Source organism: Euprymna scolopes, chromosome 10, assembly GCF_053919585.1.
Source record: "Euprymna scolopes isolate OS-2025 chromosome 10, ASM5391958v1, whole genome shotgun sequence".
Taxonomy (NCBI): Eukaryota; Metazoa; Mollusca; class Cephalopoda; order Sepiida; family Sepiolidae; genus Euprymna; species Euprymna scolopes.
Window position 1 is genome coordinate 160,687,352 of NC_136491.1, and position 16,709 is coordinate 160,704,060.

The 16,709-nt window shown below is 35.7% G+C and overlaps 1 protein-coding gene across 1 annotated transcript in view; it reads right to left on the bottom strand.

Moving 5' to 3' along the window:
• LOC145286341 (uncharacterized) overlaps positions 1–16,709 on the bottom strand; it is a 265,839-nt gene that overhangs the window by 143,175 nt on the left and 105,955 nt on the right. The window contains exons 11-12 of the mRNA XM_080135264.1: positions 5,817–5,960; positions 4,667–4,819 (exon numbers count right to left, since the gene is read on the bottom strand). Coding sequence (XP_079991390.1) covers positions 4,667–4,819; positions 5,817–5,960 — 297 coding nt within the window. The remainder of the gene's footprint in view (positions 1–4,666; positions 4,820–5,816; positions 5,961–16,709) is intronic.

Here is a 16,709-nt window from a genome sequence, read left to right on the forward strand (position 1 = left end):
TTCCCTCTAATGGGCAATCTTCCTCGGATCTGCAAGAGCAGTCCGCAATTTCATTTTTATTGTATTCCTTTGCGATGATCTTTTTTATTGATGGAGTGGGGGAATAGCTGACCTTAATCGTGTTTCTGTTGAATATTTTGTGCAGCTTATGTTGTGGAGGGAAATTTCTGTCTAGCAGTTTCAGGAAGAGGTATCCCACTCATGTTTTTGTGTTGAGGAAAAATGGGGTGAGAACCAAATGATGTTCCTCCTCCTGTTGCACCTGTTTTTTGTTAGCCGATGTTGGGTTGGCTGGTATTTAATGCTTTCCGTGAATCCGCTTTTTGGGAGCTCTTCATTGTAATATGGAGCTGCTTGGTTAAAGGTGTCGGTGTTTGATGAGAGCGTGGAGATTTTTTTGCTGATATTGGCAACCATGATTTTGAAAACTGTAGGGGGAGTGACAGGATCCTTTGTTTATGTACCTAAGTGTTTCATTGGGTTTGTGGAAGGGTCTATGTGTCTTGTTATTTAGATGTAGAGTTGTGTCTAGGAAGTCTACTTCATGTAGATTGGTGCTAATTGTTATTTTAAAACCTAGTCCATGAAATGTTTTGGTCAGATCTTTTCTAAGCTTATCTAGGCTAGTCCTGTTGCGATCGCGTGAGAGACAAATATATATATATATGTGTGTGTGTGTGTGTGTGTGTGTGTGTGTGTGTGTGTGTGTGTGTGTGTGTGTGTGTGTGTGTGTCTAAAATGAGAGTTCAATATAGAAACGTTGTTTTAATTTGAATGAAAGAAAATATGCATCAACTGCACTTGAAACCAAATCACAACGTAATATTAGGAAAATAAACAAATATTTTACTTGTTTGAATTTATCACGTATATTTTTTGGAGGTAAAATCCATCTTCAGTGTGTCCTTTGTTTCTTCTTTTTTCTTTTTCTTCTTGCTCATTTCTATATTGAACTCTCATTCTTGACGTTATTCTCGTGTTACCTGCGCACAGTTCAAACAATTCAAAATACAACCGCCAGATACAACGCGCGGCTCTATAGAGACTTCTCTCTCCAAATTTACAACATGGCAAGCAAGAAGAAAAAGAAAAAAGAAGAAACAAAGGACATACTGAAGATGGAGTATACCTCCAAAAAATATACGTGATAAATTTCAAACAAGTAAAATATTTGTTTATTTTCCTAATATTATGTTGTGATTTGGTCTCAAGCGCACTTGATGCGTATTTTCTTTTATATATATATATATATATATATATATATATATATATATGAACAAATGATTAATAAAATATGTTAAAAGACATCTTGAAAAAGAGTTAAAGACATATTTAATTTTAAAAAAGGAAGCACAAGATAAGTGGATAGTCCTTAATCTGAATTTTTTTGATTCATCCAGCCTTGACAGACGTGTTTCAAATATTATCTCTAGTACTTTTCTTTTAATGATTTAGAATTCATTCCATTTGCGCTTTTTTCCAAGGAACTCTGCCTTTTGGATGATTTAGGACTATTTGGAATTTACCCAGTGGATTGAAATTTTAAATTCGATCGTTTTGGATTTTACCATTTTTGGATTTTTACCCTTCACCGGACAATCTATTCATATGAAAACTTTTTATTATTTTTCTTTTGCCTCCTGTTCCCCTTACCTCACCCTTTTTTTTACCAAGTAAGATCTTTGACTTACTTGTAGTTTCATTAAATACTTTTATATACAAAATACGATCCTGCATTTTGCTAATTCCTGCCCTCTGATGAGAAGGAGAGTATTTCTTCGAAACTCTGCGGATTAAGGACTATCCACTTATCTTTTGCTTCCTTTTTTAAAATTAAATATGTCTTTAACTCTTTTTCAAGATGTCTTTTAACATATTTTATTAATCATTTGTTCATATTATAAGCTCTATTTCCTTTTCGGTTTTATTGAGCTTTTTATATCTGGCTGAGTTTATTTTACTTGTAAATATTAACTCTTTAATATTTATAATATATTTTAAGTTTACCATTTTGATTACCTTAGTAAACTTATTGTAACTTTTATTTATATATATATATATATATATATATATATATATATATATATATATATATATATATAAGTAAATTCTTGGTACAGCAAAATGGAAGGAGAAATTTCAGAGGAAACATAATTTAATTTAAATACCAAAGAAAACAAAAAAAAAACGGGCAGGTGGAATTATTAAAATTTCCTTAAGGCCTTATCGTCTGACCCTCTAAGAGGAAACGTCAGAATGATAAATCAAAAATTAAGAATCGAGTGAGGAAAGAGGGGAATTTGGTTTCAGTTGGAAGACCAGTGAGAAAAAAAAAAATCTCACTGTTCAGGTGGTTTTAAATCAATAAATACTTCCAACTGATGTTTCAAAATCTTTTGTCTACACAGGCTAGGTCGAGAGTTATTAATGACTAACGCCTCAATGATATTGAATTAAGATGATAGTTCGACATCGCACTGTATAAAACAGAAAACCACCCATATATATATATATATATATATATATATATATATATATATATATATATATATATATATATATATATATATATGATGGATGGACTCTCTCCTGTCGATTTCGAGGTATGAGCATCTCAAAAAAACTCATTTCAGTTTCGGTGTTTCTCTCTTTCATGGGACTTGAGCCCCACCAATGACTTGCAGATACAACCACAATTTCTTTACTCAAAGACTTTTAAGGCATTATGAGATGTCATTCCCCCTTGTTTCCTGTCAGAAACAGTTTGTTCAAAAGTTGACAGTGGGATGTTAGTTGGCGTCAGATTGTGTTTGAGTTTATCTTGTACCTCAACAGTGGGCAGCAAACATACCTTTTAACTGTCTGAAGCTGACTGTACAAAAGTGCCTTAGGCATTCTATCATCACTTATTCTGACTATGTGTCCACCCAACATAACTGACACTGTACAAGAAAAGTTTCAATTTCACTGATATCACATTTTTCAAAGAGATCAGCATTGGTCACCTAGTTTGTCAGGATTAATCTACATATTGTGCGAAGGCAGTGTTTGTGAAATACATCCAATTGCATGATATGTGAGCGGTAAGAGGTCCAAGCCTCAACACCGTACAAGAGAGTTGTCAGAACAACACCCTAGTGCATTCTGATTTTAGTTACTAGCTTTATACCTCTGTCATTCCACAAACGGTTTCGAAGTTTACCAAAAGCTGATGTTGCCTTCGCTATACGATTTACAATTTCATCGTCAAGGGATCCGTTTGAGTTCACCATGCTACCTAAGTATGTGAAACATTTGACATATTTAAAATTCTTCCCCTCTACTGTAATACAATAATCAGGAAAAGAATGGACTGGAGGATTTTGTTTCATTTGTTTGCTTTTGAAGAGAAGGCGGTTGATGAACTACTTCAGTTTTCTTAATACTTACCGTGAGTCCAAAAGATTTGCTGGCTTCAGAAAGCCTATTGACAAGTTCAGCAATGATTTTGTCCTTAAAGCGCTGATGGTTAAACAATCCACCACTGGTACGAAATTGGAAGTTCACACCATGATGGAAATTTATTCATATAAAAGCTCTACATGTGTATTGAGCACTTTTGAAGATATATATATATATATATATATATATATATATATATATATATATATATATATATATACTAGGGCATATTTTTTAGTACCGATGATTTGTGTATTTTCTCATCAATGTTTAATCAGCCTTATTCTGACTTATAGCTCTGAGTAAACAAGCATTTATCAAACTTAACTCCGTATTATGCTCCAATACCATCACGCTCAAGACTAGACAATGCATTCTTAAGGCGTATGCTTAGTCTGTCTTGTTATATGGTTGTCAATGCTGGACTATCTACCCCAAAATGCAGAAATGCATTAATAGTGCAGAAATTTGGTTTGCGATACAAATGTTAGGGGTCGTTTGGAAAGATTGCATTTCTAACGAGGAAATATGGACTAAATCTGGATGCACTAAAGGAATCCTAATGGAAACTATCATGAAAAGACAAATAATGTTCTTAGGACATATTTACTGTCAAAGAAGCATAGAACATTTGGTATTGACTGCTAGAATGCCAGGATTAAAAACAAAGTTGCCCAAGACGTACTTGATGGATGACTTGGTCGAGTGGGCGGCATTATTGTCAAAAATTGAGCTATTTCGGCTATGGATAACTGCCTGCATTAGAGAACCGTGGTCGCCAACGTCGTTAAGCAGCCAGGCCATTAATGATGATGATGATTCTGACTATTTGTCAGTTTTATTTCTGATATGGAAATAAAAATTGGTTTGTAAGTCTAGCTGAATATATAGTGATGACATCTAATCGAAAATATAATATCTAATTAATAAACACCAATTAAGCAAGATTCTCTGAATTTTAATTTCTTCTTAAGGCTGCTTAAGCTTAAGCCCCAAATCTTAGACATTTTCTAAAATCAAACTTATTCAATAAATTTTGATTACAGTTAGAATAAGGATTCTAGGCATAAGGTGTATTGGCATAGAAGCCTTCATTTTAATCTATATAAAGATAAAAAGATTTTGTAAATTCATTTTGTTATTAACTAGCAAAATATTCGTCCTGAGGCGGGTAATTAACTAGTGGACATATATAAAAAGAAAATTAGAAGAGAAATGAACAAACCATAGATTCTCATATTTGAAAGAGCAACATTGCTTGTAGCATTGATGAACAAATTGTGTCCCGTCACATCGCCATAGCACTTGAATTTTTGTGTTTGGCATTTTTGTTCGCAGAACTTTCTTGAACCAATATACAAGGAAATGTTTGTTTCAGCTGAACAAATAAATGAGAAAAAATGAAAACAAAACAATTAAATACAAAAAAATCCATTCGCAAAAATGCATCCATTCAGCTGTAGGTTTTACAAATAAAAATTCAATTTATAAAGAAAGTGATAGACCAAATAAAAAATGAAATGTGACAAACCATGTAAAATGATGTTTCAAGTTGACGTGTGACAGACAAAAGACCGACGTATTCATTTTCCATCCGTTCACTTTACAAAGGCACTTATGATTTCAGATAATTATTTCTTTACAACATTTACAGCATCTTCATGTACACTCCACTGATTTGGACAATTTTCCTTGTCATTGATTTTAAAGCATTCCACCAATAGTTGATGTCAGACATATATTTGATGTGTTTCTAACAGTATTTTGTATAATTATTTAGTTTGAACTCATTTTCCCAAACTTACCTATTCAACAACGAGCACGCCGGCATTTTTCTTTTTCAAATATATCGATAAACACAATATGATTTTCGAAAGATTCCACGTTTTAAAGTGAGTAAAACCACTAAAAACTTTTCCAGATAGGTAGAAGAGTAACCTATCTTGCCTTTGGTAACATTTATTTGTTATATGTTTGATTTTTGTCCACTTTTTCGAATCTATCTGTATAGTAATAGAAACCCGAATGTGGATATTTTTTAGGTTTAATTGATGTAATATTTAAAGTAATTTTATGTCATTTTCAAGATTTTTTTTTTTGCTAAAAGAAAAAAATGGAATTTTTTAAACAAGTTAAATATAGTACAAATGGAGGAAACTAAATAAATGAATAAAAAAATAATAACAGAATAAATTCATGTGGATATTTTTTAGCTTTTATTGAGTCAATACTTAAAGGAATATCAGCCGTATATTCTCAATACAAATCATGTTACATTGTAAGTGTGTGCATACATTTATTCATAATATTTAAAACAAGAAGGGCTAGGTTAATAAAAAAAGAAAAAATAGTAGAAAAAAAGTTTGTCAACTTACTTTGATTTCTGCACATCAATTGAATTGTATTAATTCGATATTGGAATCTGAAAGTGATATTTAAGGCATCCTCTATTTCTGTTGAATTTTCTGTGAACACATTTTCAGGGTGCGACATATTTTTCAAATATGAATGATAAGAAACTGAAAAAAAAGAATAACAAATATGTCAAAATCTGTCTAAGCTTCCATGAAATAATTTTTTCATGAAATAAAGTTTCAAAGAAGACTAAACATCGTGTGTTTTTTTCTTGCAACATTATATCAAAGCAAAGAATTCCTAGCTTTTTTGAATAGTACATGCACGTACTGGAATCACCACTTATCAAGGCCCAGAGGCCACTCGAGGATAAGGGTTAAAGAGTGTACAGTGGTAAAAGAGCCAATTACATGCACATACTGAAATGTTAACATGCTGGATGAGGTGTTTTGCATGAAAAATAAATACTTGAATCTTTTTTCTTTTTTTTTTACAAAGGAATCACCACTAACTAACCCAATAACATTAACTAACCACGCGGGGTCGCAGAAATACCTGGATTAGAACCCAGGCGCGGAGCAAACCCTCTCAGTGGTGACAGACCCAGGAGATCTTTCCAGATCATCCGTCTAGGAGAAGGAAAACTCTGAAACTAAACCAAAGAGGAGGGAGGCCTCTTCAGTCTTGGATGACAACCTTCCTAGAGCTGGTGACTCAAACGAATTACCGGGTTGCAAACCTAAATTGCTTAAGGAGTAGATAGGTCCTGCCTATCGCCCGGCTTCCATACTCCTTCTTTGCCTATTAGTCAGGCGCAGAGATACTATCACAGTGATTCGACAGAAACACCCATTGGTAGATCTTGTTTCTTGTCTAGGGCAATGAACGCCGTTTCCCCCACTCCCGACACACCCCACCCCTAAAGCTGGGCACTTGAGAATGCTTCAGTACCATATATGCCTGAGCAATTAGATTGGGTTGACCTTCCTCTGATGGGTTGAGGGTACCAGATTGACAGTTACTGGCTGCTGTTTCCGACTGGTAGTACAGGTGCCCTAACTCTTTGGTAGCGCTTAGAGCGGCTGCTCCATCAACAGTTGTATAATATCGGGATGTTTGCAGTGCCATGGCACGCATGGACAAGGGACCCTGCACTCATCCCTGGTGGGCTTTCCTGAGGCCATAGTCCTAGTTGATGGAGGGTCAGCTGATGGTCTACTTGTAATGCATGTGATATTCTGCATAACCTCCTGCTCGGCTTCCCCTAACCTAACCTAACTGAAACTCGTTAAAAATGATGACAGTACAATCTAAAAATAAGCTTAAACCAGGCTTAGGGTCAAACAAATCCAACTTGCCTCCTCCCTTGAGGCTTGCATTCACAAATATCCGTGGGCTTAGAACTAATTTAGCTGATGTTGAAGCATTTCTCCTAACAAATACCCCGGATATCTTAGCACTAAGTGAGACTAACCTACACTCCTCCATCCCCTCTAACTACTTTAACATGCCTGGATATCTCCCACTCTGCCGTAAGGACTCTGACAGACATATGCACGGACTTGGAGTTTACATTCGTAATACCCTTCCCTTGACTAGAGAAACAAACCTAGAAACGGATGATCAAGCCTTTATGTGCTTTAGACTAATCATGCAACACAACATTAGCTACTTTTACTTTCTCTACCGCTCTCCCTCGACCCAAGACTGCACCATAATAAACAAAGTATCTGACAGCATAGACACAGCACTCTCCTTCGACACTAGCGCCCAAGTACATGTATTTGGTGACTTTAATGTTCATCATAAAAACTGGCTTGGATTCTCTACTTACACAGATGCAGCAGGCAGCGCAACTCATAGCTTCTCTGTATCTCACTCCTTATCGCAAATTTTTACTTTCCCAACCCGCTTCCCTGATCAGGAAGAACAACACACATCACATCTAGATCTATTTTTGACCACAGTTCCTGATGACTGTGTAACGAAAGCCGACAGCCCACTTGGGAACGCTGATCATGCAGTGATAATGGTTAAAATCGCCCTAAACTCTAGACCCAAAACTGAAGAGCCAGTGCTCAAAACTACGAGATATTATAAAAAGGCTGACTGGGAAGCAATCAGAGATCTTATCAGAGACGCCCCATGGGGAAATATTTTTTCTCTTCCTGCTGAACAGTGTGCAACCGAGACCACTGAATGGTTCAAAACTGCAATCGAAGCGCATGTTCCCATGCGGAAATTCTATAGCAAGCCCCACTCTCCCCAATGGTTTACTTCGACTTGTGCAACTGCCATTGCCCAAAGGCAGCATGCATTCCGCAGGTTTAACCGACATAAGTCTAGTTCAAACAGACAGAAGTACATAGAAGCTAGACGTAACGTCAAGAAAGAAATAGCGACAGCTAAGAGGGAATTTACGGAAACCACTAAAAAACGCATCGAAGCACAAAAACTAGGAACTCGTGACTTCTGGAAAATCTACAACAGTGTAGTAAATAATGGGCAATCAACAATTCCTCCACTAACCAACAATCACGAGGTTCTTTGCTCAGCAACCGAGAAGGCTAACATGCTTGCCAGTCGGTTTGCCTCAAACTCCACACTGGACCCTCTAAACCACCCCCTACCTCAATTTCCTATGCGGACAGACGCCACGCTTGACGATCTAATAATCACCCCTGCTCAGGTGCATGCTATCATAAAAAACCTTGACACTTCAAAAGCATGTGGACCCGACCTCATCCCAGCTGTGCTATTAAAAAAGTGCTCAGCCAAAGTAGCTCCAGTTCTCTCCAAACTCTACAACAAATGCCTTAATGAATCTTGCTTTCCGGGCTGCTGGAAAACTGCTTCTGTGGTACCAGTATTCAAGAACTCTGGCGAAAGAACTGACCCATTAAATTATCGCCCTATTAGCCTCCTCCCACTTTTGCCAAAATATTTGAGACCTTAATTAACCATGCTCTAGTCCAGCACCTTACAGATTCTAAACTTCTGAGCGACCAACAATATGGATTTAGACAAGCCCGTTCCACGGCAGACATCCTCACTCTAATCTCTGAACGCATATACCATTCACTGGACAAAGCGGGAGAGGGCAGAGCGGTAGCTCTAGATATATCCAAGGCTTTTGACAGGGTATGGCATGAGGGTCTCCTCAGGAAGATTAGATCATACGGTATCACTGGTAGAATACTTAACATAATTAAATCCTTCTTAGATAAGAGAAAAATCCAGGTTGTCCTCGACGGTCGTACATCGAAACAATATGATATAAATGCGGGAGTGCCCCAGGGATCTATCCTTGGACCTCTGCTGTTCCTGATATTCATTAATGACCTCCCTGACAAAATTGACTCTGAGATGGGTATATATGCTGATGACACCACACTCTATAGCAGGCACGACAGAAAAACAAATGAACATATATCTAAAGTAATGTCAGAAACACTAGAGGATGACCTCCAATCAGTAGTGGAATGGGGACAAAAATGGATGGTCACGTTCAATGCCGCCAAGACAAAACTGGTTTCATTCAATAATTACAAGAAACCTTCCCTACCACCTATAGCAATGGCCAACGACTCTTTATCTGAGAGTACGTCTCTGAAGCTCCTTGGCCTAACGTTCACAGGAAACATGAGCTGGAACAATTACATCGAGAGCATTGCCAGGGCCGCTGCGAGGAAGGTGGGCTCTCTCTACCGTGCTAGAAAACTTCTAACACCCGAAAGTATCCTGTACCTCTACAAGGCCACTATTCGCCCATGTATGGAATATTGCTGTCATATTTGGGCTGGTGCATCGGCTACTAGTCTCTCGCTCCTTGACAGGGTTCAAAAGAGAGTCGCAAATCTGATAGGCCCTGAACTGGCATCTAAGCTTCAGCCTCTGTCCCATCGTCGAAACGTTGCATCCCTCTGCCTGTTCTACAAGTATTATAATGGTGAATGCTCTGATGAACTGCAATCACTTGTGCCCCCACGACGTAAACACCCTCGAGAGACCCGACAAGCTGCAAAATCCCACCCCCACACTGTAGAGATCCCTAGATGTAAAAGATCTTTCTACTCCAGTAGTTTCTTCCCCAGAACTGCTAGACTTTGGAATTCCATTCCAGGTCACTGCTTCCCCAACTGTACTGACTTGCATAAGTTCAAGTGCAACGTGAACCAACATCTCGCTGCCCAAATCCCTACATAGTACCCCAGTAGATGTTTCCCCTGATAGTAGCTCCCTACACCAAAGTGGCAATGTGCCTTGTTTGGGGTGAAAATGTAATAAAAAAAATAAATAAATAAAAAAAATAACTATACTGTTTTTTTTTCTTTTTTTTTTTTACAAAGGAATCACCACTTATCAAGGCCCAGGGGCCACTCGAGGATAAGGGTTAAAGCGTGTACAGTGGTAAAAGAGCCAATTACATGCACATACTGAAATGTTAACATGCTGGATGAGGTGTTTTGCATGAAAAATAAATACTTGAATCTTTGGATATAACTATACTGTTTTTTTTTCTTTTTTTTTACAAAGGAATCACCACTTATCAAGGCCCAGGGGCCACTCGAGGATAAGGGTTAAAGCGTGTACAGTGGTAAAGGGCCAATTACATGCACATACTGAAATGTTAACATGCTCGATGAGGTGTTTTGCATGAAAAATAAATACTTGAATCTTAGAATATAACTATACTGTTTTTTTTTTCACAAAGGAATCACCCCTTATCAAGGCCCAGGGGCCACTCGAGGATAAGGGTTAAAGAGTTTACAGTGGTAAAAGAGCCAATTATTCTTTTATACATGCTCTGTTGTTATATTTAACAAACATTGAGCTTCTAAGCAAAAAAGAGTGGTCTACACAAAGAGTGAAATATAATTGAAAACCACATTTTATCAAGACAACACACACACACACACACACACATATATATATATATATATATTCACATTTAAAATACAAAATGAAAATACATTTTTTAAAAAATTCTTTTTATTACATTTCCACCAAACAAGGCACATTGCCACTTTGGTGTAGGGAGCTACTATCAGGCGCAGCAATTACTGGGGCACTATGTTGGGATTTGGGCAGCAAGATGTCGGTTCACGTTACACTTGAACTTCTGCATGTCAGTACAGTTAGGGAAGCAGGGACCTGGAATGGAATTCCAGAGTCTAGCGGTTCTGGGGAAGAAACTACTGGAGTAGAAAGATCTTTTACATCTAGGGATCTTTACTGTGTGGGGGTGGGATTTAGCTGCCTGTCGGGTTTGTCGAGGGTGTTTACGTCGTGGGTGTACAAGTGTTTGCAGTTCGTCCGAGCATTCACCATTAAAATACTTGTAGAACAGGCAGAGAGATGCAACGTTTCGTCGATGGGACAGAGGCTGAAGCTTAGATGCCAGTTCAGGGCCTATCAGATTGGCGACTCTCTTTTGAACCTTATCTAGAAGCGAGAGGCTGGCAGCAGATGCACCAGCCCAAATGTGACAACAATACTCCATACATGGGCGAATGGTTGCCTTATAGAGGTACAGGATACTTTCAGGTGTCAGTACTTTTCTAGCACGGTAGAGAGAGCCTACCTTTTTCGCAGCGGCCCTGGAAATGTTTTCAATATAATTGTTCCAACTCATGTTCCCTGTGAACGTTAGGCCAAGCAGTTTGAAAGATGTACTCTCAGACAGGGAGTCACTGGCTATTGCTATTGGTGGCAGAGAAGTTTTCTTGTAATTATTGAAGGAAACCAGTTGAGTCATATTACTTTATATGCATCAGTTTAAAATACAAAATAAAAATATTGCTTTTAATATGTAATACTCATTAATGCATCTGTGTTAAATACAAAATAAAAAATCTTACCTATAGGCATATTTTAAAGACCAAAGATAAAAGCATTTTTCTCAGTAAGTTTCAAATACTAAAGAAATATACACATTACTCTGTATTCATCAGTTTCAAAAGTAAAAATACAAACTCATCGATATGCATCAGTTTTAAAAACAAATTTTCATTGTGTATACGTTCGAAGTACAAAAAAATATTCACTAATTTATGGAAAATGAAATACCTATAATATTATATGCATAATTCATAAAGACCAAATAAAATATTTCTTCATATAAGTGATTGGACGATTCCAAAAGTTTTCTCGATTCCAATCCAATTACCGATTCTGTTCTAAATTTCCGATTCTGATACAATTACCGATTCCGATTCCGATTCCGATTCTTTTAAAAATTATAAATATTTAATTAGAGATTTGTTGCTTTTTTTTGTAAATGTCACAATGATTACACAACCACCCCCCTCGGGTAATTTCCGCATATATTTTTTCTCAAATGTTTTCCTTGTAATTGATTAAAAATTGTAAGACAACAAAAGGCTTATTTTGATTTTCAAACGGCCAGATTGTATCAGTTCGTCGTTAGTGTACAACATGTCATTTGAAAGTTTTCATAAACAGTTGAAAATAGTCGACGATTGGTAAGCAAAATGAGAAAACTATGTAAGAACAAAATATTTCACAACTCCCTCCTATTGTTAAAAAAGAATTTCTAAATAATAATGTTACTATTTAGAAAACCATTTTTAACAGGGGAAGGACGTGGGCTTTGTTAATTATTCTGTGCTATATTTTATGAATGAAGTTTAAATTTTATTTTAATTATAAAAATTTGGTGGGTTATTAAAATGATTTGCTTTGCTGTAAAATAAAACAAAAAACAAAAACGAGATGATAATAATAATAATAATAATATAACCTAATAAAAGGTATAAATACATGGGCAGTATCACTAATAAGATACTAAGGACCGTTAATAGGATGGACTAAAGAAGAACTGAGTCACCTCGATCAGAAGACCAGGAAACTCATGACCATGCATAATGCACTACACTGAGAGGATGCTGTTGACCGACTCTATGTGATAAGAAAAAAAGGTGGGAGATGTCTAGTTTGTATAAAAGACTGTGTGCATGACACAAAAAAAGAATTTGAAAAATACATAACCCAAAACATGGAAAGAATAATCATGGCAGCGAGAAACACTGAGAAAATCGACAAAACAGAAAACAGAGAGATAAAGGATAAGACGAGAAAAGAAAAATTGGAAGAAAAACAACTACATGGAAGATTCATAATGATGACAAAAGATGAGAATAACGAAAACACGTGAACATGGATGCGAAAAGGATACATAAGCCGAGAAACTGAATCCCTAATAACCGCAGCACAAGATAACTCGATAAGAATTAACCACATCAAAGCAAAGATCGATAAAACACAAGAAAACAGTAAATGCAGACTCTGTGGACAAAGAGATGAAACGATAAACCATATAGTAAGTGAATGTAGCAAACTAGCACAAAAGGAATACAAGAATAGACACAACGAAGTAGGAAGGGCAGTACACTGGAAATTATGCAAACAACTGCCTCTCGAACGCACAAACAAATGGTACAAACATAAGCTGGCAACAGTATTTGAAAACGAGAATCACAAAATCCTATGGGACATGGACATACAAACTGATAAACCTATCCAAGCAAGAAAGCCAGATGTCGTAATAATTAACAAGAAAGAAAAATCCTGTCAAATCGTAGACTTTGCTGTTCCAGCTAACCACAGGGTGAATATCAAAGAACAGGAGAAACGGAGCAAATACACAGAGCTAGCCAGAGAGCGGAAATGGATATGGAAGATGAAAAAATCAAATTAATACTTATAATAGTAGGAGCACTAGGAATAATCCTGAAAAACTTTGAAAAAAGAATGGGAGAAATTGGAATCCGAGGAATGACTGGAAAAATACAACGGACAACAATAATGAAAACAGCTGAAATATTAAGGAAAACCCTTGAATGTGGAGACTAACACAGATAGACCAAAAGCGTAGACCAGATAAGCTGCTGCAGAGACATAACATGAAGCACTACATGGAACCAAGAACATTGAAGCTGCATACCTATAAGTTTTCTAACCCCACCCCATCCCCCATTACCACATTACTGCCCCCCCCCAAAAAAGAGTGAAACCAAATAGCAAAGTAGTCAAGGAGGAAGGAAAGACCGAGGAGTGAGCACTGTATAAGTGCAAAGAGAACTGGGACCTTGGAGAGGATTTTTGCCACTCAAATTCCAGTAAAGACCAAAGGCCACTGCCAACAAAAAAGCAGCTGTTGCGATAATGCAAATTTATTTGCAAATAGTATTGAAAGAGGTGGAGAGTACTGGAAAATCTGGGGAAATTTGGTGTCACTCAGCTTCCAGGAAACACCACATGTTGTCTTCAATGAGATCTTTGATAACCTGTGAGAAAACTCCTTGCGAGCCCATAATAATAATGACAAATTTGTAGATTAACACTCTCGGCTAAATCCCCATTCCAAAATGAAATATTACTTTTATGTTATATAGTTGGCCTAGCAGAAGGTAAATTATCTATTATTTGTCTATATATGAGTTTATCTAATTATCGGTGTATCTATCTATTTATCTGTTTATCTATTTAGCTGTTTATCTATCTATCTATCTATCTATCTATCTATCTATCTGTCTATCTATCTATCTATCTATCTATCTATCTATCAATCTATTTATCTATCTATCAATCTATTTATCTATCTATCTATCTATCTATCTATATCTATCCATCTATCTATCTATCTATCTATTTATCTATCTATCTATCTATCTATCTATCTATCTATCTGTCCATCAATCTCTCTATTTATCTATCTATCCATCAATCTATTTATCTATTTATCGATCTATCAATATATCTATCTATCTATCAGTCCATCTATCTATCTATCTATCTATCTATCTATCTATCTATCTATCTATCTATCTATCCATCCATCTATCTAATAGGCGAAATAAACAAGAGATGTGTACTTTGTTTTGATAAGGTTGTCAAAACATGTCTGATCTTGTCAAACTGTGAACTGGTCAATTTGCGCCAGATCGTTTGAACAGCTAACTGGCAGGCCATGTCATCTGTCATGTGTTCCAGTTTGCTGGAAATAGTGTTGAGTTGGATTCCAGACATCAAACAAAACGGATGGGTTAACAGATTCCCCCCCTCTCCGGAGGTAACGTGTCTCAAAATGGTGACTAGAGAAACCTAGAGGTCAGAATATTCACTTTCCATTCTTCTGCGAATGACACGTGAGAAGTGAAATAAAATCTTTATATAAAACCAGTCACCATCTTGGATCGTTCGAAACGTTTCTGTTCGATAGGTTCCAGCTCCTTCCAAGGACAGATGAAAAAATTTACAGAAAAAAAGCAGTCATTTTAGTATTTAGAGTGGAAGGTCAGTTTCAAATATAAATTTAACATAAAATAATTGCTAATTTTTGGGGGGACGAAAGCACACCAACACACTAGCATGCCAGCATGCCAGATTTCAATCCGCCATTTTGGTTTGCCAAAAAGTATAGCAGTGCACCAAATTTCATTTCAGCATAAAAACAAGTTTCTACAGAAAAAAAAAAACTTTTTTGTACATTTTTATCAAATGAATAAACATAAAATTACATACATAAAAGGCACGTTTATTATCTTTAAGTCCAACAACTTCTAAAACAAAACTAACTTTTTTCATAAATCTTTCTGTGGCATACCAGGAAATATTTTTGCTAAAAGAATAAAAATGAATAAAGTTTATTTTTACAAGAATATTTATACATTTATCTAGCAAATAAACATAAAAGTACATATGAAAAACTATGTTTATTATTTTTTAAAATCCAACTTATATTTTAATACACCTAAAAAAGAAAAACACGATTCTCCATTTTTAGGCAATACGCTTTCATTATAAATATAAAGCAAAATAATCACACCTTGTTGATCAGACAATCATGTAACCAACTTTATTTGTTTTAAATATTGGGGATGTTAATGTTCCAAATCAAACTTTAGTATAAAATATGTGATTGCTAAAAGTCATAAAAACCACGTCCCTTTCCTACTACTAACCCTAAGTCTGGGTGACAATACGAAAAATAAAACAATTACATGTGGTTTTATGATTTTGCTGATCAGACTTAGAATTAATGGTAAAAATTACTTAACTGCTTAAAAAGTTAGAATGTACTGGAAATGGGATCATTTTACATTATATTTATATGCACAACTGAACCCTATTCTAAATTCTAAAATAATGTTTCAGTGTGTTCACACATAATCGCTTAAAAAAGTAAAATCTCATATGTTTTGGAGTATTTTAAATGTAAATGAAATTTTTTTTTTAAGTTAACAAACTTCTTAATGTTTGATCTTTATATATTCTATCCAAAGTTTTGACAAACCTGTGAGATTTTCATCTGTATTTTTCACGTATGCAAAAAACAAAATATAAGAAAATATGAAATATTTCAGAGGATTTGATGATTAGACAAGACTACGGTCAAAGCAGCGGCAGAAAAAAAATTCCAGCATTTTAAATCTTTTGATATTAAAGTGTGCAGTCTCTAATATGCACCATATGGTCGTTTATCAAATACGTGTAAAAAGCTTTTTAAAATTTGTAATATTGAATAGGCAAGTGAACTCTAGAATATTTACTTTGCTTACCATAAAAAGTATTAAAAACAAATTAAATTAGGCTTGGAGAGTCAATCTTACATCTAGGAATGGGATACATTTTATTCACAGTTTTCTTCATCCAATATGCTTGAAATAACAATTGCACAGTTGTGAAGGATTTCCAGCTATTACTTTTGTAGTCATCCTATCTATCCTCTTTTCAACTTGACATATTTCAACTCATTCGATAAGCATATTTTTTCAATTCTTTCACAAGTTGTTGATCGTTTTCACTTCAGAAATAACCACAATACCACATTTTGAAATCTGGCGCCCTAGCGTGCTTGCGTACCAAATAATTAATCCAAATCGATTGGT